The sequence below is a fragment of the Gobio gobio genome (genome assembly GCF_949357685.1).
Source record: "Gobio gobio genome assembly, chromosome: 7".
Taxonomy (NCBI): domain Eukaryota; kingdom Metazoa; phylum Chordata; class Actinopteri; order Cypriniformes; family Gobionidae; genus Gobio; species Gobio gobio.
Genome location: NC_137103.1, coordinates 35,364,108 through 35,389,205, shown reverse-complemented (window position 1 = coordinate 35,389,205; position 25,098 = coordinate 35,364,108). Strand labels below are relative to the sequence as shown.

At 39.0% G+C, this 25,098-nt stretch overlaps 1 protein-coding gene across 1 annotated transcript in view; it reads left to right on the top strand.

Moving 5' to 3' along the window:
• Window positions 1–21,968, top strand: part of kcnh3 (potassium voltage-gated channel, subfamily H (eag-related), member 3) — a gene marked incomplete at its 3' end in the record, with an annotated part of 131,821 nt that extends 109,853 nt beyond the window's left edge. Inside the window, exons 10-15 of the mRNA XM_079821500.1 lie at window positions 1,250–1,499; window positions 13,280–13,494; window positions 18,435–18,691; window positions 19,055–19,155; window positions 20,593–20,645; window positions 21,048–21,968. Coding sequence (XP_079677626.1) covers window positions 1,250–1,499; window positions 13,280–13,494; window positions 18,435–18,691; window positions 19,055–19,155; window positions 20,593–20,645; window positions 21,048–21,968 — 1,797 coding nt within the window. The remainder of the gene's footprint in view (window positions 1–1,249; window positions 1,500–13,279; window positions 13,495–18,434; window positions 18,692–19,054; window positions 19,156–20,592; window positions 20,646–21,047) is intronic.
• Window positions 21,969–25,098: the final 3,130 nt, after the last annotated feature.

Genomic DNA, 25,098 nt, shown 5'->3' with positions numbered 1-25,098 from the left:
GACTTGTTTGAGTAACACATTATTTTAAATCTCTTATTAACTTGGCTTCTCTGGCACAATTCAATTAGGGATGCACGATATTGGATTTTTGCCGATATTTTTCAACTAATTTTTACAGATAGCCGAGGCCGGTACCAATATACATTTATTTTTTTCCTGTGTTTGGAAACAACGGCAATAATTATAAATGCATTACTTTTCATTTCAGATATAGAATTGAGCAAAAACATATTTTTTCATTCTGGTTTCAGAGTTCTGAAGTATTTTTGCCGAAAGGTTAGTCTTTAAAGATAAATAAATGTTAATAAAGTTCTTTTTATAATAAGAGTACATTAAAAGCTCACAAAATAACTATAATAATGTCAGTCCCATTTCAAATTTACTTCAAATAAATCCAAGTTATTTTCATCATCCATTTGATAATTACATATTAATAAATTGTTTTAATTATTTAATTTACAAGTATCATGCTTGTGATTTATAACATAAGTGCACACGTGAGTTATTGCAGATGCGAGTTGTGCTGATAATATTGGTTGTGCTGATAATATTGGGCATCCCTATATTCAATATTCCATGACTTCCAGCAGGACATTTTTATAACATTTCTCTATGTGAATGTTATCTTAATAAGGAATGCTGGATCTCCCGTTGACCTGTAGCCATTAAAAATATATGAAATCCAATAAACACTTGGAATTAAATATCATGCTCATAGTCTTATATTTTATGCCATTTTTAGCTTTTCTATGCAACAGTTATCCGCATTGCTCATTATTGGGCTTCTTGATATCAATGATGTGATTTGATGCATCTTTCTAAGATTAGAGCATATTATCCTTTTCTATTACTTTTTCAAATCACCATGCTCTCTTTCTATCTTTCATTCCGTTTCACAATCCCTCATCTCTATCTTTTATCATTTGCTTTATTTTCTCTTTCCACCTGCCTCTCATTCACTATCTCATCCGTATCTCTGTCGTGCTCATAAACAAGAGATTCCATCTTACGCTCACAATGTATTTAATGAGCCCAATTCAAAGCACTCGTTACATAACTCATAATCAGCTCTCTCTGCTTTGATATCCAATGTAATATCCCATTAAAGTCCAAGTAGAAGACTGATCTATAGTTTATTTGCTGCATTTGGTTCCTTGATAATCAAACATAAATAAAAAGAAAAAGCTTTTCAACAATGAGAAGGGTACTCTTAAAGTACTTCAATTAAAATATCTCTGTCCTTTTCCAGCTTCTGAAGGACTTCCCAGATGAACTACGGGCTGACATTGCCATGCACCTGAATAAAGAGCTGCTGCAGTTGCCTCTGTTTGAATCGGCCAGTCGAGGGTGTCTGCGTTCTCTGTCGCTCATCATCAAAACCTCTTTCTGTGCTCCAGGGGAGTTCCTAATTCGCCAGGGTGACGCTCTGCAGGCCATATACTTTGTCTGCTCGGGCTCCATGGAAGTGCTCAAGGATAACACTGTGCTGGCTATACTGGGTAAGATTACACACAAACAGTATATATACACACACAATCGGCCTCAATGATGACTCGAGCAGAATTATTTATTTGTGAAAAATGACCAGTGTGACAATTTACATGTGAAATTTGTTCTGGTTGTGTTAAAGAAATGCTTGTTTTTAATAAATAATGCCCCAAATGTTCTTTTGAACTTAAACTGTTTAACAAGAAATGTAGAATGCATTTTAAACAAGTTTCAAACACTACCATGCGGCTTGCGCAAACAAACAGATTGCAGTTCCTTTTGGTGGCACTTAAAATACGCACACTTTTTACACACCTTAAAAAATAGCTGGAGGTAACCTGGTAAAATATTTGCTGCTGTGTTAACTGTGAAAAAGTGAAAACAAAACAATTACATTCAGACTCGATGTCATTTGTAACACTACAGTGCAAAGGTAATTCTGTGTGTCAGTCAAGCTGGCTTATTCATCGGCTCCTATATTACAATTTCACAGCAATTTCAAAGCCATTTAAATTCCTTCTACCTGTCACTATTAATTGTGCTTCCTGTGTGAGATTGAGACAGGCCAATACAATAAAAACTGCCCCCACACACACATACCATCCATTTATATCATTATATAATTTATGACACAACTCAGACATTATAAATGAGCTTTATTATGACTCTTTTAAAGCACCGCATCACACACACACACTCTCACTTGCTCAGCGGATCTCATCCTCCCACTATCTGTAGTCCCTATTGTTTCGAGGGAGGATTCCCATATAATTTTCAAGTCTACTGAACAGTAACTATCCCCTCCCCCCTTAACACAGGCACAATCAGCGCATTGGCTTCATTTTCTCATTAACTGTCTTTCTCATAACCTTTGTTATGCATATTAATGCATACATTATCTGTGAGATTCATCTACTGTTGATGATGAGGATACGTACGGTTTCTTTAACCCTCCGGTGTCTGAGGTGTTTTTGGGCCCTGGAGTATTTTTGACATGCCCTGACATTTGTGCTTTTTTCAGTTGCTCATAAACATATTATTGGCTTAAATCTAATTCCACTCTATTCAGCACAAACTGGCTACAATAATATGTGAGCAACATGTATATACATGTTTGTAATTTTGATAAAATAGCGTTTATATGTTGTTGTTGAAAAAACAAAAAAATGAAAGGGTAACTTCAGTGATTTAGCATTAGGCTTTGTATCAGTAGAAACCCGGTAGTATATTCAAATGATGGTACTTTCCCCTCTCATATCCCCCTGAGACGAGATAATTATGCATTTTATTTCTGGAAAAAATCCTCTGATGACGCAAATATCATCATTTTGCATCATCTGAGGATTTTTTGGCCAGAGGCTAAAGACTACAGCCACTAGTTGGAGCTGTTCCGCATGTTATCAACCCGCCCTTAGGGGAGAGATCTCACACACAGAATGTAAGACACAGACGGCCGCACGGACATTCATAACGGATCGATGCAGAGCAAAGTGAGTGTTTCAACTTTTCAATGAATTCCTGTGATAGTTTAGCTTCCATATGCGATCTGAAAACGTGCCAGACTGGCGCTTAACGTTACCAAGTTCTGCTCTTTGTGATGAATGAAATCTGACACTGCTGCGTCTGTGCCGTGACTTTCGTTCGGCTTGCTCACACTTTATTGAAAAGACACGTTCAGTTTTTAATTGTAGTGTTTATTCTCTAACTGAACGAAATTATTGTATTATTATGAAGATTGAAACGATGTGGGGGTGATGTAGGGAGTGGCCTCATAGGGCAGCGAAGCAAGTGCATTCTGGGAGTTGTTGTCTTTCATCCACATGAGACAAAAATGCATTTTCTGTTTTTTCTCAGTCTAGAAGGCACCAAATTCAAAAATAATTTCACATTTCTACTACATAAATGACCCAGTTTAAATACAAAGCTTAATGCTAAATCACTGAAGTAACCCTTTAAGTCACTGAAATAAGGCCATACAACACTTACAAAACATTTGTTCTGGAGACTTGAGTACTGGATTTTGTAGAATTTTTTCAAAATGATGTGAAAATCATCCTGCCCAGTGCCTACTCATTCACATAAAACAAAATATTGATTTAAATTTAAGACACTTTTTGTTGAGAAAGGCCATATGCGAGGAGGCGTGAATTATCATGAATAATGATATGAGGAGACAAAGACCCCTGAGAGGGAACTACAAGAAAGAATGTGAGGACAATTGTTTTTTTTTGACAAGTATTCACGTTTTGTTTCATTTTTGTGACGCGCTCCAGAAACGCACCCAAATTTTTTTCTTTATTTTAAAAAACCAACATGTTTCGTTTAGAAATCTTTACCGTTTCTGTATGACCATAAATGACCTAGTATTTAAAGTTGATTTTGCTGCCGCTGTACGTGAAAAAAATTCACCAAAACGTGCCGCCGTTTGTCGACCCCAGAGGGTCAATGTGCTTGCCAATACAAGACATGCCAAAACATATAAGCTCAGTTCCAAAACCTAGAGACCTTCCTGTCTAAGCAATACCTTCTAAAGGTGCGGTCACATTTACCGCTATTCAGTGAATTTTCACAGGTGGAATTTCAATAAGAATCCACATAATCAGGAGTTTCTAGTAAGGACAAAAAGTTCCACATGCAGATTTGGCCCGTATCCAAGGCGGTCAAGCGAATTTGCCATGTTGACCAACAGAAAGATGCTTGATTTGAATGTGACTTCTGTGTTCATGCATTGCCAAACTATTGATAATGGACCTTTTTGCCACAAAATTACACAGAAATTTTCACATTTTAATGTGAGCACACTTTAAGGTGACATTCTAACTTAAATGAAACATCACAAGAGATAGACCTACATTATCAATATCAAAGACAATTATTTCTCTGTTGGCAGCTTTCATAACAGCATCTAATACCCATATGTTGCTTTTGAGCAATTGACTGACCTAAGAACATCTTTCGATCATAGCTGGTTGAAATATGAAGCCTGCATCCTGATGTTACCTTGTGCTTTCATGCCATAAGAGTCATTAGCAATCCAGCTCACATGTACTTGAGCCTGTGATTGCTATTCCGTTCAGCATCTGTAGTTCCTCCACGTACATTCACATTACTAACATTTTCTCCAGTCGTTGTTGACACACAAACATACACATATAGTTGCATAACATGCATATCTCCTGGAAGATCTAGTATAACCAATCGGATTCGAGTCAAACATGAGTTAACACAGAGATATTTTCTGTTTAAATTATAGAAAATGTGTGAATATCACTCCATACACTGCACTAGAAAAGGTCAGTGCTTTTTATGGTATTGTAGTGCTTAATGAGCTGGGCAGGCAGCCCATATGTGAAACCCAATAGTGTTCATGAGGATTCATGATTTTGTGAACTATTGTGTACTTGAGTGAGGCACTTAACCTACTGGTTGCTGCATGTGAGTGACAGGTTGCTGGATGGGAGGGATTGGAACTCGTCTGGCCGTCGGACACCTTTATTGCCCAGTCCTCTTCCCGGTGCGCATGTCATAAGAGATGTTGTTTTGAGATTGTGGTTGTGTTAAATAGATATTTGAAGCCAACATAGATAATGCCTGCTAGAGAAAAGCATTTATGCCATGATATTCTTTTGACAACTAGCGCTAGTCTATATTAAAATTGTCTTATTTCATGATTTCAACAGAAAATCTGTGCCTCATGTTTCATAAATGTAACATATTGCTAAAATTGAGAAATAACATCTTAATTGAAAACATGCAAAATATGGTTCTGAAAATAGTCACAACATACAGAGTAAATTCAAGGGCATTGGGTTTGATTTTGACATTGGTGGGGACATAAAATCAGCATTATAGATGTTTGACTGCAGTTTCAGGTTATACTTCATGATGCAATATCTAAACAAGCATACATTCATAAATTGAATTCTTAATGACGCTGTACATCACTATATTTTAATATTAAACATGAATTAGACCAATGAAAACGCTCCCTAACTACGTTTGCTGTAGTAACAATCTCACTGACAGATAAACTGCACACTCTTCTGCTTATTTCAGCGAACAGTTTGCTTCTTACATCAAGTTTAACAACATTAGGTTGAATGTTGAACTGAAATGTGTGCATATTGTATGTTCTAAGCATACAGTATGTTACCTTATGTTCTTACTTCATCCATGCATTAAATGCATGTTTTGAAATGCACGCAGTTTACTAGTGTATTTACTTTAGCTTCACAGGTAATGTCATTGTTTGATCAAAATTATTTCTAGGGACAATTCAGTAGTTGCTTGATATTGGTAGGGGCATGTCCCTAGCGACCCTACTCAATTCTACACCCTTGCATACATTAGTGATAAAATCCTTTGCTGCTATCCCTAATGGTTGTAATTATGAGCTGAATTTACATAAGACCTTTCAATGTCATGCAGATCTAATCAATTCGCTTCAGTCCAACAGATAAAAACATAATAATAAGCACATACATAACAGGAATAATAGAAAAGAAAAACATGTCAACAGAAGCAAATTGGGAAAAAAGAAGCTTGTGTGAAATAGAAATCATTGTCATAAACAGATTCTGTTTATGGGTAATTTAATAAAAAGTGCTCACCTTTCTGCTTGACCTGGAAGTATTCATGTGAAATGTACATAGCTTAAAGGCCCTTCAAAAAACGTGCTGGGAAGCTGCTAAATGCATGATAACGGCAAGCGAAACTGCCTTCGGCCAATAGCAGTAGAAATTTTCATAATAAGCTCCTAACCGCCGCTTTTCCACTGCATGAAACAGCTCGGTACAGCTCACTTTTTGGCGCTTTTCCACTACATGGTACGCCTCGGTACGGCTTGAGGTTGCAAGTGTGCCGCAACGATACTAAAATGTGTTGTGTAAACACTGCAGATCACTGATTGGTCAGAGAGAATCGATTGAGATCCTAAACACATTGCTAAATGCAAGATTAGCTTACCCTCTTGTGCCGTCGAGCAAACCAAGTGATGTTCCCAGACTCTTTTGTTTTTAGCAGTTTTTTGTTTTGCTGCCCTCAAACAAACTTCTTCGTCTTGCAGTTAAAAACATCCACAAGCCGAGAAGTAGAGGCAGCACAATAATGATCATTCTATAATCCCACTCATTTTGAAGCGGTACTAACTGCAGTGGAAAAGCAAACCGAGACGCGCCGAACCGAGTCATACTATGTTATACGGCATTAATTTGAATGATAGCTAAAATATATTTACATATGCAGTTTCTTACTTTGCATTGTTTCAAGAAAATAATTCAGCCAAAAATAAATGTTGTCATTATATACTTACTCTCATGTCATTCCTACAAAGCGGACATGAGGACAAAAATATATACAGTATATCATGGCCATAAATTAAGAATTCGTTTACTCGTTTATAGTTAAATCATTGCCATGAATTAAGAATTTGCTCCCACAACTTTGTTTTAGTAAATCATGGCCACGTTGAACTAATTTGTTCCCTTGTTTTGATTTAACTTAAACAAGGGGATGAATTATTACAACGTGGCCTCGATTTACTAAAACGAGGAAACAAAGAATTATTTTATGCGCACGATTTACTTGAGGAGACAAATTAGTAAAACGTGCTGATGTATTAAGTCGTTAGAACGAATTGTTAATTTGTCTCCACGATGTACTTATTTTTTCCTGCATGTCATGTTAAAAAAAATTGTATGTGATGCACCAGACCATAGGGGCCAATGTAATAGACAATTTCTGTCCTGTTTTAGATGTATCATCAATGCAGCACTGTCTCAGCCATCGTCTGTATGCCTTTGAGGGTATTAGAACTGGATTTCAATGAACACATCCTTTCTGTAGTCTCTCTGCCCATTTGTTCTTTTAGTTAAGTCACCTAGGACCCTCTTTGCTATAGCCTTTTCTTTTTGTTTGTGCCTCCTGTTTTTTGAAAACTGGAAGACAGCAGCTGTGACCATAGATGGGCGATGAAACTTTTACTGTGTTTTTCTCCTTTTATCTGGGCATGGACCAGCTGCTCAACAAATTTTTTTGTTAGGTGGAATAAGAATAATGATTTGTGCTAGATACCTAGAAGACATATATACCATATAAGATATAGACCATTTATTTACATGGGGCCTTAAATGCTGCCTCAAACCACCAATGGGCAAAAAAACAAATGAGATGTTTACAGCTTTCCCATCATAAATAAACTATTTGCATATCCAAACCCCCTCTTGTACAGTGCCTACAGTTAATCTGGAAATAAAGGCTCTCAAAAGGTCACAGTAAACGATGAGCCGAGCTCTCGCCGAGCTAAAGGTTCCTGTGTGTGTGTGTGTGGCTTCCTTTATCTCCAAATGCCTGTACCCTATTGCTCTGATCAAATCAAGTATTGGCGTGCTGCAAGGCCACATCCACCTCTCTCACACACTTAATAATTGATGGTTAATGCATTATTAATGTACTTTGACTATTAATACAGGCTGACACATGAAGGCTAGAGCCATAGATCTCAACACACATAGAAAATAATGTAGGAGCGACTGAATCAAGGAATGAGAAAAGGGCCATGCAGTAAGGGGGGAATAAATGTGTTTTTAATTGCATATAAAATTTCCATCCATTTGATTTACACAGTTTTAACACAAACTAACCAATAAGCTTTATGTTGATATATTTGTCAGTCATGAATCAAGCAAGTCAGGTAAGACTTCTGCTCTCAAAAAATCATGGCATAGTTTATTATTAACGATTTTATTTAAATAATCATATTTTCAAAATCCATTTATTCAAATCAGTTCATTGTGAAAACAATTGAATGTATTAATTTAAAAACAATTTGGTTAAAATATGGCTAGCTTTGGAACAAGCTATTTTACAAGAGTCAAAATGGATGAGATAGAACATTTTTAGATTTATTAGTGATAAATGTGTAATTAAAACATATTGTTTATTAGCACTATTACAAAAATCTTGTTTCATTTACGTATGACTGAAAAATAAGCGTCAGTTGAAGTTAATTCGTTTATGATAAAACTGTGTAATCCAAATGGATGGAAATTTTTATATGCAATTCAAATTTATGAATCTTAAACGTATGCCTAAATATTATTTTGAGTGTAAAATTGGACTATTGTCTTCAAAGGAAGAGGAAATGCAGTGCTGTGAATGAATGCACACATGAATGCACGTCCACTCAATGTCACCAAGAGACTGTTTGGAGGATATGCGTTTGATGTTGAAAACACACCACCTGCACACACGCAAAGTAATGGCACTTTCCTGTGGCGTTATCGATCTGACAGCTTGACCCGAGGATCCACAGGAGGCTCTGGAGAATACTGGAGAGAGGGAGAAAAAGAGACAGACAGCCAGGAAAACAGAGAGAAAGCAGGAGAGAGAGAGAGAGAGAGAGAGAGAGAGAGAGAGAGAGAGATAGAGAGAGAGATAGAGAGAGAGAGAGACAGAGGAAATTGGCAATGACTGATAAATAATGAAAGCATGAAATGTAAGCGAATGATTAGTCAAGACAGACAGCAATAAACACTTATTCTCAGAACCAGACCAATATATACACACACACAGACGTCTCTGAGCTGCGGTTGGAGTGGGAGTGATTGTCTTAATTAAAGCTGTGATATGAAATGGCTTCCTCCACCTAGACTCATGTCACCTCGCAATGAGATTACACTCGTTTTTGCACTGTAGAGCTAAAGTCTGTCGGGGCTGTGAGGAGAACGAGAGACTGATTCAGAGAGAAAGAGAATAGAAAGCAGATAAAGACAAGGAAAGGAGGAAGCAAAAAGATGGAGAGAGCGAATCACGTCAATGTTGCCTGATTCATTGAAATCTATATGGATTGAAGAGTCAGTGCTGCAACGCACTTCAATGCTAGTCAAGCTCTATAACATGAAGCTCAAAAGTTCAAACTATTTCAACTTTGACCCCATTTCCAAATGACCTTTTGAAACACAGTCAATAATTACGTCAGTGACAGGTCCTGTGATTCATGCTTTTAGCTCTCTAATGATGTCTTCTAGAGAGTAAAGCAACCAGAAATATTTATAGTATAGATCTTGAATGCCTCTTTTCATTCATGTATATGGTAACTAGGGATGAAACGGTATGGAAATTTAAAATCACGATTATAGTGACCCAAATTATCACGGTTATCAATATTATCACGGTTTTGTTCAAACGAGATGAAAGTGTTCAAAAGGAACAGATGCACACACTTAAAACATTTCAACAACTTTTATATTTGAAATTCAACAAACAACAAATAACTAAAGCAGCTCTATGCACTTTTTTAAGCTAGATTCTGTGGGATTTCCTTCCTTAATGGCCGACGTCAATAACAACGCGTAACGCATAAATAATAATAATTTGTCATAAATATAATCTCTAATATTATCTCTGTAAATATATTCTCAAGCAATATTCTCATCAGTGTTCAGCAATGATGCATTTAAATCTAGCATATTTTGTGTTAGAGTCCAAACAGTATCCTAGTGAAATAATGCATATCCATATTTCCATATGATTTGACAGTTTATTTTATTAAATATCAAAATGTGTGCATCATACCTGACACCTAAATGATCACTTTACAGTCAGTTTTATTACTGTCATTCTCTTCAAATGCTATTGAAGTTTGAAACGTGTATAACGTTACCAATGTTGTATGTAACTTTAGAGACGGTCCCTAAATTCGCCAGCGTTATGCCAGTCATATCAGATGCGCTGTGGTTCTGCTGTGTTTTTTTTAAACCATTTTCGCTGCTGAAATAGAACAAAACCAGTCAACAACAGTATGATGAATGAATCTCCTGCATACATCGCACGTTAATCTCTGCGTTGAGTGCAGATTTCAGCGAGTGAAAGCGGTGCGCGCTCTGAACATAACTCCGGCTAATCTGAACGCCTCTGATTTTGAGACATTGCATTCATAAACTCAATAGAAACACGTGTGAGTGGTTATAATGCGCAACGCAATTATAACAGATGGCTTTTGAGAAGACTATAATAAGTTCAACAGCCAGAGTGACTAGTGTGCAGCCGAAATAACGTTACACTCGCAAATGGCGGTTGTTAATGTCAAGCCCTGATTATTATCCCTTAAATGTCACCCTAGTCTTGTCTGAATTTGTTTGTTCGCTTCACGTTATTATTTCCCAGACATAGTTTTGGTATTGAGGTCAAAGTCCACTTGCCTTGCGTTCGTAGTTTTGAAGTGTTCCCCCTATTACAGCGACTTTCTTCAGGCATGTTCTGCAGACAGGGTGACCATCTTCGATTAAGTTTCCCTCAAGACTTTTGTAAAAGCCAAAATATGACCACACGTCAGATTTGATCCTTTTAGAATTCTGAACAATCCCCCGAGTGCTGTCACTGCCTTCTACCATCTGTTCTCATTCAAAAAACAGCTTTGCGCGCAGCACCTGCGCCAGACTGACGCTGACTGGACAAGATTTACCGCGAGTTTTCACAATCGTGATAATCACACGCGGTTTTAATGATAATTAAATTTTATACAATATTACTAACCGTCACTAAATTTTATCGTGGTTTATCGTGAAACCGGTAATCGTTTCATCCCTAATGGTAACACATCACTTTAGTTTAGGGTTCAATTCTCACTATTAAAGGGTTAGTTCACCCAAAAATGAAATTTCTTCCATTAATGACTCACCCCAATGTTGTTCCACACCCGTAAGACCTCCGTTCATCCTCGGAACACAGTTTAAGATATTTTAGATTTAATCCGAGGGCTTTCAGTCCTTTGAATGTAAGTGTATGCATACTTTGCTGTCCACGTCCAGAAAGGTAATGAAAACATCATCAAAGTAGTCCATATGTGACATAATTTGGTTAGTTAGACTTTTTTGAAGCGTCAACAATACATTTTGGTCCAAAAATAACAAAAACTAAGACTTTATTAAGCATTGTCTTCTCTTCCGGTTTTGTTTGAATCCGCGTTCACGACGCCACAGTGACGCTGCTGACGTAAGACGCTGTGACGTGTTATCTGGTGCGATAGCAGATACCAGTGGAGATACTCTTGCATGGAGCCCCAGTCCGAGGGAGATTGACAGTCATGTTTAGCTTCTTCCATTTTCTAATGATTGCTCCAACAGTGGACCTTTTTTCACCAAGCTGCTTGGCAATTTCCCCGTAGCCCTTTCCAGCCTTGTGGAGGTGTACAATTTTGTCTCTAGTGTCTTTGGACAGCTCTTTGGTCTTGGCCATGTTAGTAGTTGGATTCTTACTGATTGTATGGGGTGGACAGGTGTCTTTATGCAGCTTACAACCTCAAACAGGTGCATCTAATTTAGGATAATAAATGGAGGGGAGGTGGACATTTTAAAGGCAGACTAACAGGTCTTTGAGGGTCAGAATTCTAGCTGATAGACAGGTGTTCAAATACTTATTTGCAGCTGTATCATACAAATAAATAGTTAAAAAATCATACATTGTGATTTCTGGATTTTTTTTTTTAGATTATGTCTCTCACAGTGGACATGCACCTATGATGACAATTTCAGGCCCCTCCATGATTTCTAAGTGGGAGAATTTGCAAAATAGCAGGGTGTTCAAATACTTATTTTCCTCACTGTATATATATATATATATATATATATATATATATATATATATATATATATATATATATATATATATATATATATATATATATATATATATATATATATATATATATATATATATATATATATATATATATATATATATATATATATATATATATATATATATATATATATATATATATATATATATATATATATATATATATGTATATGTATACACTGTATGTACTTTTGATTAATATGTAGCTTATAAATACAAATTTGCCAAAATACATTGCTTCTTTTGAAAGGATGTCAAGAGAACAAGAGGTAAAAGAGCACAGAGAATGATAGAGAAAAGTGCTTTGGCCAGCCGAAGGAAAACAAAAGTAAAACTGCAGTAATTGTGCTCTGACATGTTATCTTAGAGACCAGATATGTTGAGCTTGTGTAAACGTGACAGTACAAACGTGCAAAAGACACACACATGGCACATGCATAATTACCACACCTGCTTACTTGATGAAGGATGCACATATGGTCCACCACCCATCTCTCTCCCAGTGCTGCTGAACTCAGTTGCCTCCAATGTGTGCCACTTTTTGCACTCTTTGACACTTCAGCACTCTTCAGAATTTGTCACTGCTTTCATACTCCCTTTGCACCAAACCAGAACATATTTTTAGCCTCTATGCTGCCTTTTGTGCCCCTCCTGAGTCTCTTTTTCCAACCTATAACAGAACCTTTTTGCTTGTAATTTTAGTGTCTAAATTTGATTGACATTCGTTGCTCTTGTTTACTTGTCTAAACACATTTACACAAAATATTGGAAAGATGCATGTGCAACTTTGATTGCGTACTTATGAATACTGCATGACAATGCCTGTTTAAACCACATCACAACCTTAATATATACTTATATATATATTAAATATATACCCACACTATATTTGTAACTGCAAGAGCTGCAAAATATCCATTTAGCATTTTAGCCATTTAAAAACCTAGAAATTTTTACTGTTCAAAGTGGTAAAAAATATATTATTTCAATATTGGCCTATTGAAAACAATATAGACGAGATGATTATTAAAAAAATTATAATTTTGGCCAATACAGATATGGTCACAATATATTCTAATCCAAAGGATAAGTTTATGTTAACTAACATTAAATAGACTAACAAATGAACTTTATATATGCTTTTCTCAAATAGGAAAAGGGGACCTGATCGGCTCGGACTCGCTGACGAAAGAGCAGGTGATCAAGACCAACGCAAACGTGAAAGCTCTGACATATTGCGACCTGCAGTACATCAGCCTGAAAGGACTGCGAGAGGTGCTGCGCCTCTATCCTGAATATGCCCAGAAATTTGTCAGCGAAATTCAGCACGATCTCACCTATAACCTGCGGGAGGGCAGTGGAGCTGACGTGAGTGATGCTTGCAAGCACATGGCGGTATTCAGGGCAAAGGGCGACGATTCTTTGATTCTAGATAGATGCTGTTAAGGTCAAGGAGTGTGTGCATACAGTTGTGCTTTTTTTAGCCCGAATCATGTGCATGAGGGACTGAGGCAATTACCACGAATGTACAGGTCAGGAGTCAATACAATCGCCTCGGATTGGGTTATCAATATTGTACGGTTGTGCTGTGGAGCGGATATGAATTCTATAAATAGTGCATCATTCAAATAGACAAACATAATACAGTCACCTTTATGAACATGTATTATGGTTCATATTCTCTGCTGTATCAATTTTGCAGATTTTTCTCATAAAATACTTTACTAGATATAAAAGCATGTTATATACAGTAAGAGTACAGAGCTATAAACAGGGAACGTTTAAATTAATAATTGTCATCATTTACTCACCCTCATGTTGTTCCAAACCTGTATGACTTTGTTTGTCCATACAATGGAAATCAATGGTAACCATAACTGTTTGGTTACCGATATTTATCAAAATTGTGTTCTCTCATACAGGTTTGGAATGACATGAGGGTGAGTAAAGGATCATAAAAAAAAAAATTTGGGGGGTTAACTATCCTTTTCATTTGGATGGTATATCTCAGATATACTGGTCTTAAAGGACCATTTAAGAATATAATCCCATTGCTGAGAAAGAGTAAAAAATAGATATTAAAAAGGTGGTGCTCATGAACAGACAATTGAGCTAAATGACAGTGATTTGCAGAGGAAAAATCCAGAACACTCTCTCTAGTCTTTGTGCGCCTGTATTTGGTGTTTGATAAACACGATAGTGAATGCAAAAACCTCAATGTGTTTCAAAGCATTGTAAATACTGACTTGCTTCTCCATGACAAACAAATTAGAAAGAGAACGTTGCGCAACGTCGCTTTGTGTACCATAGTAACCGGGGTAACCACTGTATTTCTGCTTGTCTATAAGCATCACCTACTATCAGAGAGTAAATTAGCATGCTCATTCAGGCTGCCTGCTATTTTTTATGCATTGGTCTGAACAGACAAATCTATGGAAGCTTATTTCCACAAATTAATAAAAATTTGACTTTTTATGTAACTTTTTTCTCAAAATTGCGAATTTACATAATTCTTCTCACAATTCTGACTTGTGTGACAGAAGAATTGTGTGATATAAAGTCGCAACTGCGAGTTATAAAGTCAGATATAAACTCGACATTGCAAGAATAAAAAAGTCAGAATTGCGAGTTTATAACTGACTCTCTCACAATTTTGAGTTTATATCTTGCGATTCTGACTTTTTTCTTGTAATTTTGCCTTTTTTCGCAATTCTAACACAATTCTAACTATCAATTCTGAGGGGGGAAAAAATCTGAATTGTGAGAAAAAAAGTCAGAATTGAAAGATAAAAACACAATTGGCAGGGCTCAATCCGAGGGGTGGGATAAACTGTTGTCTTTCAAATTCCCTCTGCACGCAATAGGATAGTGCTACAACCAGAGCGCTATCGTGGTGAGACAACAATCACAAGCGGGTTGTGGCTGAGTCCCAAGCGTTTTCCCGCCAGCAGAACTAGTTGATATTTTAAACTTTAGCCGTATCCGGTCAGCAAAACTCCGAACACATCTTCTTTTTTTAAGAATGACTTCAGTGCCGTTCTTTGTTTGCAGGGAAGTAGCAGGGAATTCGCGTGAAACGTCGCAACTCTGCCATCAGTATGTTAAGCCCGCCCACCAACTCTATACACGCTGTGTTTGGCCTGACTAGAGTTTGGTTTTTCAAGCTCTCAAGCCAACAGAGATTTGCTAGACGACCCTGGCTGCAAATTACATTTGTTGCCGCTAGGGTGCGTCTACATTTCTAGGCTAGCAGAAACAAGCTTCCATACAAATCTCAAGCGAAAATCAGACTGAATTTTCAGGCAGAACATTTCTGTCGGTGTGAACAAGTCGCTTATGAAAAAACATAACCCCCCCCACAAAATAGTGAATTTGTGCATGTAGAGTGCCGAGTTACTCGATGAATTCATGAGCCATGACCTACAGACTTGAGGTATGCGTGTGTAATGCTGCATTACCCACATCCACAACCAGCAGAATACAAAATGGATCCCCATCTGCTGTCTTTGGCATCTTTCCTTCCTTCTCGCACGTTCTCTAAATCCATGTCCTTTCCCTGACTTAGATAAAGCTGCAACCCCCCTCATCTTCAGGATGCGCATATATGCCTGTGCACGAGACCCGCTCATGTTCGCACACATGCACACACACACACACACACACACACACACACACGTACACGTTCTCCCAGCCTTGAGTGTAACTTGCAAGGACAGGAATAGCAGCAGGCTGCGGTTTGGAGTGTGTGCTGATACTAAGAATAGCACAGAGGGAAGGCGGGGACTCCGTGCTGGCTGGGTCCCCCACGCCTCGAGCTAAGATTGGATCCTGGCAGATAAAAATAGCACTGAAGCGAGAGGCACGGGGAGAGAGAGGTGCCTCATTTCTCCCTGTTTTTTTTTTTTTTACTTTTTCCTGCAGTGCTGCTACTGCAAGGTGTCACATGTAGATTTCACTCCACCTGGAGAAAGATATCACTGTGTCTGAGGAGAGATCTCAAGAGACTCAAATCGTGTGGGTTGTTGACAATAGGTGTTCAGTCAGATATACAGTTTTCACCTAGCAATATCAAGGGACTTGTTTGACCTGAAAGGCCACAGAGAACACCCTAGCAGCTGCATAGCAATGCGATAAATGCCTCTCAGAACACCTTAGCAACCGCATAAAAATGCCCCGGCAACCAGCGACAATAGCTTATCATATTGGCAGCGACTTTCGCATATGCAAGCACTTCATTTCCTTCAGAAAATGTAGAAATCGAGTTTGTTTGTGCCATGAGACATAACGGATCAGCATCAATGCTCATTTTTACATGTGTGCAACCCCAAAACGCATAGAGAATACCAATGAACACACATACATTTGCACAATTACAGAGCTGGTGAGGATAGAAGTGTGATTATTGGGGAAGCATCCCTTTTAATATTTGTGTGTGTGTATGTGTGTGTGTGTATGTTCTTTTATATATGGTTTACAAACGTGTATCATCATGACATGGTCATTACAACTTAACATGGTGTCCTCGTACACCAAATGGCTTTGTTTTTTTTAAACTAAATGGTGTTTTTTGAAATTCAGTTTAGTGTAAGGGGATTGAATATAGTTTTTACAGTATAACCCTGTAAATCACATATACAAGTGTGTTTGCAGTAGGGCTTTAGAGGAGAAAGGTAATGCATTCTTTCCTCTCTTGTATACTTATCCGTGATTGACTGAATTTGGTGACTCGAGGGACATGGAAATGCCTGAATAAACACCTCCTTCTCCCTCTCTCTCTGGAGGAAGGGAAGTGAAAGAAAGTGAAAACTTCTGTAGAAACACCAATTGAAGCATCTTACACACATGCGCACGCACACTCCCCTCGTGCCACTGGGGTCTGTGTTACTAAGATTGGAACGAGATGGCTAAAAATAAATTCTGCTTTAGGTGGGGTGTGGGACTGCAGACGGAGCGTGGGGGTGGAGATCATGAGAGGAACGGGGAAAAAAATAAGATGCGAAGAAAGAGAGATGCAGGGTGTGGAGAACGGGAGGGGGGTTGCGGATAAAGATGGAGAGATTTCAGTGAATTGGGGAGATCAAACAGAGGGATGGGAAGAAAGGGATGGGGGAGACAAATGGAACCATGTTAATTTGAATTAAGATAAGCTTGAGTTTGTTATTTTTCAGTCTTTTTCCTCCCTGGTTATGTGATGGAGCAATACAGGGATGAGGACTGTGTGCGTTGCCATCCTAAAGCGACGGCTCGTGATTGACACAATCTTTTATGTATTTTGACAAAACAGAAATAAACAGTGCCACCTCTCGTCTCTGCAACCTCTTTTGCGCTGCCGCAGGATAACGCTGCTTGCAGTCATCCTTTTTATGACATGGTAAGAACACACAGTGCTGAGAGAGTTTAACAACGAAGAAATCGAAATCAATTTCAGCTTCTATAAAGAAGTGTTTTTTCTAGGGGAAAACCAATCAAGGTTCCTTAATCGAGTACAATGGAAAAATATGCAGAGTTGAGCTAGAGGTGAAGAAACATGTAATAGAGGGAGAGAAGGACAAAAATCAACAGGCTGTGTCAGTCTGCCACGCACTGGTCATGACCCTTTACTACCCATTTGAAAATAATTTTTATAATTATATGCTAAGGAGAACCAAGACTTGTTTTATAAAATCACATTGTTCTTTAATAACTAGATTTGGACTTTCAAATGGAAATATTAGTGCTTGCAAAGCAGCAGTAGAATAGTGTAACCTTAGGTTCGACAGTGGCACAGCATCATGGCAGTGTAAAAGTGATTATATATGGCTAAATAGATCGTAAGATCACAGTTTAGTATGCAAAAATCTGCAGGAGAGCAGGCCAATCACTAATCAGTATGAAAATATTACAGTGAGAGTGTTTTACATTGTTAATGCAAGACTAAGAATGGAAGATTTTCAAACTGTGATATACATACACTACCGTTTTTGAAAGAAATCTCTTATGCTCACCGAGGCTGCATAGTAGCAATAGCGTGAAATATTACAATAAAACTGTTTTAATATATTTTAAAATTCCTTTCATTTATGTGTATTATTTATTCTTGTGATGGCATTACTCCATTCTTCTGTGTCACATGATCCTTCAGAAATCATTCTAATTTGCTGATTTGCAATTATTTGAAACATCAACTTTTTATAACATTACCTCACAAATACTATAGTAAAGTATTATCACCCAAGCTCTAATCATACGCACTTCTGCTGGTCAAAAACATGTGTATCCACTTCATTTCATATAGACAATAACATAATTAATCCTGCTCTCTCTCTCAGTTGGACTGGGAAAGCAACGGCGGTCTGGTGAAGAAACTTCCTGCTATCCGTGAGGACGAGGAGAATGATGAAGAGCAGAACTCGGTGTCAAGAGCCCCACGGTCTCCCCTTCGCCTGACACGGGGTCTCAACTCCCCACTGCGATCGCCACTCCTCCCCCCTCGCCCCTTCCGCCCTCCATCAGACCACACGCGACCCGCCACCCTCCAGATCCCTGTGGTCAGTTTCAGCAGCGCCCCTCCAGAACTCAGCCCCAGGTACACATACACATCTCACATCACATCCTCAAGGAGCCGTTGCCCTCTGGTGGCTTTTATAAGAACTTATATATTCATAATTTAGTAGAAGTATCCAGCTACCATGGCAACCAGTTTGGATGAAATCGTTGCTTGCTCTAGTGATTGGCTCTTCAATTTCACACTAAGAAATCAAAGCTTACCTAAAGCTGCCATTTAGTGAGCTGAAACCAAAGGAATCCATCTCTATCTAGGCATTTTATATTCCATTTTATATATAGACATTGATATGATAATGCATTTAACCAAACTGCTTAACTCTCTTACCAGTCCTTGATCTGCTGCATATGAACAACAGTGATTTTTTTTCTCATGTCTCTGCAGGTTTGTGGATGGCATTGAGACAGAAAGCAATTCCAGCTCAACACAAAGGTTTGAGTTCGGTCCCAGCCTACCTCAGAGCGCTCCCCCGTCCCCTTCTCCAGGTACAAACACAACAACAAGACAGAATTTGATTTCTGGAAGGAAATATTATGATGTGATATTTCCAAAAATAGACTGTCTTGCACAGTCAGACTTATTCTGCAGCTTATTCTGGCCAAGAACCGCCCACTTAGACAGGAAGGGACCATCTGACCAATATGTAAAGCTGCCAACTATTTTTTTAACACATCCACAGGGGTGGTACATCTGAAATTGGATATAATCCTCAAAACAAAGCAAAAAAATATATTTTGTTGCACAGGGATATATATTTGCCATTAGTACTTCCTCAGAATCCATTGTAACCCTATGGGAAATTTAGAAACATAACTTTAATTCTGGTGCACCCTGGCTCAGGTCCTGTTTACACCTGGTATTAAGATGCATTTTGGTCGTTCAGATCACAGGTAGACAAGACAGACACATACCCGTTTACACCTGGCATTTTAATCCGTCGCTTTTGTCCACGTTCAACCACTTCTGTCCTGATTTCTCCAGGGGATTACATGTAGCCCCTTTCACACAGCGCGTTGGTCCCGGAAAATTGCTATAAAATTGCCAGAGTGCCTTCTGTGTGAATGCAAACACTTCCTGGGATTGATTCCAGGATCGATCCCGGAATGGGGGCCTAATAACATTGCCGGAATAAGTTCTAGAATCAATGACATAAGGGGTTTGCTGAGTGATGACGCTGAAGCTGAAATAATTTGCCAGGTTGGGAAACTGTATGTGATGTGTTAGTTTATGATCGAATCAGAAAAAAAAATGCACGAGTGTGGTTGCAGATCATTAGCAAACTTAAGACACTGTGGAAACATTACACGTCACATCGATGTCACGTGTCTTTACGGGATGTGCGTGAACACTTGCACAGATTCCGGAAAATCACTGGCAGTGTGAATGAACCAAAATCAAACACATTATCAGGGTATTTTCCGGAATCTCTGTGTGAAAGGGGCTAGTTAGTGCTTGTTAGAAATCAAGAATGATGAGAGAATATTTTGCTAGGTAAATTTTTTTGTCTTTCAAAGTTTAAATCCCATCTGCCTAGCGTGCTTCCCATAATGTTTACATGTTAGGTCAGTGTGTGGAAAGTAGGTGGTCTTTTGTGGCAGTTCAAACACATTCGACCACATGAGCATCTACACTATGAAAGCAATCAGATCGAATGCGTTTAACTACCTGTGGAAGTGGTCAAAAATGGACAAGCTCAAAGCATCGTCCACTTGTGATTTGATCGACCATCTTAATACCAGGTGTAAACAGGGCCTTAGAGAAATTACATAAAGTCAACCAATCAGACTGCAGCTCTTGCCAGTTTTTGAGTGTCGTATTCGTGAGATGGTCAGGGAACGGTCCCTCTCACCTTAAAATATGCTTAATCTCTACAACAAACTCAAGATGTGAAAAAATCTAAACTTACCCCGTTTTGTGTGCAGTGAACCAGGAGCAGCTGGAGACCAAGCAGAGCATCACCAAACTGAGCGAGGAGGTAATTGAATCAAGCACATTGAATCATAATAAATCAAATTATATTCAACATAAATATAAACATTTTTTAAACATGTTGGCACAGCTAGCGGAGAACAGCTCATTCAAATCAGAGTCTAGGCCTGAGTAGGTTGAGTTTGTGTCAGAGACCTGAATAAAGCCTGAATGATTCATTTTGAGACAGCAGAGTCTCATGCAGCTAGCATATCTATACGGAAATTGTTGCCTGGGACAACGGTTTATTGTGTTGTGATTGACCAATCTGGATCACGCTGTTGTTAAATCTAGTTTATTCTATCTGTAGGTGATGTGCGGGAATAGCTTTGAATAAAGAACATCCTTTCAGATTTTGTAGCCAGAACTATCTGTTCTATAGTTAACATTCCATTGATCTCATTCACAGATGACAAGTCTATCCCAGCAAGTCTCTCAGCTGAGCAAAGAGCTACAGGAAATGACACGTCTCCTCCGGCCCTTGCTCGTCATTGGATCTCAACCCCTCCTAACAGCCATCAGTCCAACAATACCTCCGTCTCCCAGCAGTAGCAGTGGTCTAACAATATCCACACCACCAGCTCCTTCGCCCACAGCCCCACTGTCCGCACACCTCAGGCCTACATGCTTACTATTGGACAGCGCAGAAACTGGAAGCATTGGCTTGCCCAGCTGCCTCATGCCCACCAGCCCACCGCAGAGACACCAAGCACATGCTCAGATGTCTCCGGCAGGCTGTTTGAGGGGACCTTCCCTGCCAGTTCTCCTTTCTCCAGCGACAGCCCAAACGGAGGGGCCAGGCGGCCAGGCAGCTCCGACCCAGCCACAGCAGACCAATCACCCCCCATCTCCATCTCTAACCTTTTCTTCCTCGCTTCCTTCTTTCCGCTCCCAATCTACTTCCTGCTCTCCCTGCCAGGGGCCTCATCGACCTGCCAGTCACAGCAGAGGTTTGCTACCTAGACCCCCATCACAGGACACCCCACCTCCACCCTCTCATTGCTCTGCACCACCCTCTATCAATAACTCCCCTGGCGACAACAGGCTGGGGATCAACCCATTTCCCTCGTCCCCTTCCTCCGCTGACACTGCTCCTCGGATCCAGCCACAGTCATGCACACCTCCTTCTTGCCTGCACACCTCTCCACCCTTGCCCTGCTCCCTGGACTCCCTGCCAGAAACCCAGGCCTCTTTTGGCACTTCCTGGTCCCCGCAGAACCCCAGGTCGGGACCTCCTCAGTTAGAGTTTGAGATGCAAGAGTGGGCAGCAGGAGGGAGGCCTTCCACAGAGCATATCAGCTTCATAGATGAAGAGGGACCGCCACTGTGAGTGACTGAAAGATGAATACTACAACTAGTTGACTTAGCAAATAATGGAGGGATGAACTGGGACAACAGCAACACCCCAACACACCTACATTCTGAATAACAGGCAAAACTGATTGCTGTTCCTTCAGGACGACACTTGTAATTGGACAAATTGTGGATCTGTTCCAAACCATAGTGAGCTGCCTAGCTAGACAGCGATTTTAGGCATCATAGGCTTGATACCAATACCTTTTCCAAAGAGTAGACTGCTGCTGACTTGTAAGATTATTGGTCACAATTGCATTGCATAGATAAGGCATCTCAGAATGCATTCAGTGAACTTGTTACATCAAAACATTCATGTCATGGTGTAAATACCATACTTGTGAGATGACAACCGAGCTATTCATGTCCTCAGACTCTAAATGATGTATTTCTACAGCAATATTGTTAATGCCAAAATAAATGTGCGATTTAAAGGCCCACTGAAATCAAAATTTTAGTTTTTTTAGCTTTTAGTATGATTATGTTAGCCTTAAGGTTAAGAATAAGCTGGTGTGTTCCAAAACAATGACACAATTTGCATTTAGGAGATATAAGCATTCAAAACTTACAGTCTCTCACTTCCGCTAAAATGTATCACAGATTTTGATGACATCCTCGCACACTTCACCTTCTCATCAAATCTTCTGCCCAATCAAATGGCCTTTAGAATCTGAAGCGCCCGCCCCCTACACTATAAATAGACCCTGAAACTGCGTCTGAAATCGGATCAGTTGTTCACAAATGTACTCATTTCTACATGGTGAAAGGCACATAGCGCAACATAGATATCCATAATAAAGGCTAGATGTCTCATCCGCACTGCTGGCCAATGGAGGTCGACGTCCGCACCTGGCGGCCATCTTGTCACAGGCAGCTCGCTCACTCGTAACATTGTTTTCATGGGTGCTTGCACTTTTTAAATAACCATAACTTGCTCAATTTTCTACCGATTTTCAAGCTGTTTGGTTTGTTATAAACGTCAGAGATGTAGGCTAGTTATGACACTGCATACTTATGAGAAATTATTCATGATTTGTTCAAGCATCCATAATTATAGCCCCGTTAATAATGTTTGTAAGAAACCAAACCATTTGTAAATCCGTCAAGATTTCAGTGAGATAAGAGTATTTGTGTTCATGCAGATCACTCGCCTTACATCAGGTACCACAGAGCCCTGCCTGTGACAAGATGGCCGCCGTCGATGACGTTAGAGACTCCGGCGTAAGACATCTAGCCTTTATTATGGATATCTATGTAGCGCACTATGTATGCGATAGGAAACGATTCAGAAAGTGTAAATATGCTTTCAGTTGAGGCGAATGAAGTCTAGTTTCACGTGCACCGCAGCAGCGCACACACATAGTCTAGACCAGAGCCGTTAACTAGAGATGCGAGAGCTCAGCGCGGATCATATGCGCGAGTCGGCGCATACAACAAAACATATCGGACTCATTTAAATGCTACACAGAATGCTTTATTTCAAAGCGATATGGAGATTATGATGAGAAACGGTTAGAGATTAGGAGGAAACTCTGGCTTTACCAAACAGAAACAGAAAGGCTCTAGTCAAACTGTGGTATTAACGAAACGCTATTGGCTGTTTCAAAAAAGGGGAGGAGCTGCTAACAGCTGGAGCCGTTTCAGGGGAAATTACGTCAACACATTGAATAATGCTGCGCGTTTCAAGGCACTTCAGTGGGCCTTTAAGTAATCAGTCGACCAAACTACAAATAACAGTCATTATGTAATTGCTTAAAGTTTAGCAGGACTTTAGGGATAGTTACACTAAACTATTGTATGCCTTTTGTTTATTTTCAGATTATTCTTGAGGTATTAAGACTTTTTTGCATTATTATTAAAAAATATTACGAAATAACTGCATAACTACATTTTACTGCTGAAGCCGCAGGCATTTTGACCGTTTCTGCATGACATTGCTGCGGTCAGGTGGTACAAGTTGGAGCTCTCAGAAAATTCCACAAATTTTGCAATTATCAGGCCTGAGGACGTGAGCGCTTTATATATGTAGACATCCCATAATTATGGTAATTCATACATGGCATATTTATTCACAGTTGACTCCCAATACGGTCCAATTTTAACATGCTGCTAAGCTAATGCTAACAGATTCCACCCTTACGAAAATTAACCATGGTTTTATTGTAGTAAAAATGTGGTAACCATGGTTTTTGGCTAATTAATTACCATTTATGTAACCACAGTTTTACCACAAATACCATGGTTAAACTATGGTTAGAGTTGCAAAACCATGGTTAATTTGTGGTTACCATGGTTTTACTAAAAAACCATGGTTCATTTTCGTAAATCTAATTATATATTCAAAATGTTTAGCCTAATACTGTGTACAATGTTTGTTTTTTGGCGCTTGAACTGTCAGCAATTAGCATTAGCTTAGCAATATGATAACGTCAAAGTGCGGTTAGATGGTCAGGCTAAGAGACGAGACGTTTTTCAGCAAGGAGAGATGCTATCCATGAAAAATGTCAGAATACAGTGAGGCAGCTCACTATGATTTGAAACAGAGCCACTCACCACTTGTGAGCACCTCAGTACTTGATACCAGCCAGTCACTCTCTTCTGAGCACAACTTCATGAAGTTTCTCTTCTAAAGGCTTTATAGAGCCTTCACAGGCATCATAGTCATCACAGAGCATGGTGACCCAAACTGCGGTCACAGAAACGAAACCTCGCTGTGGGAATTCAATATAACATAAGTGAAAGTGCACTGATAAACTTGCATGGCTGTTGCACTAATCATGCACAGATTACAAGAATTGTCAGGTGGTGTTTCTTATCTCTGTATTACCAAAACAATGTTTTTACTCTATGAATTACCCACCTTATGAATCAAGTTCATATTTGAATTTTCATACTTGGTAAATGAATGAAGCTGTCACACTTTCCTTCTTAATTCATTTGTTTCCTCCTGATTGTTCTTGGCCAGTTAACACATTCACTAGCCAGAATCACGAGTTGCATATTTAGTCAGAATTATGGAGACCATGGGAAATCCATTTCTGGAAAATGATAAAATTTGTTAAATTACTTCATTATATTCAGTCAAAACAAGTATGAATTGGAGTAAG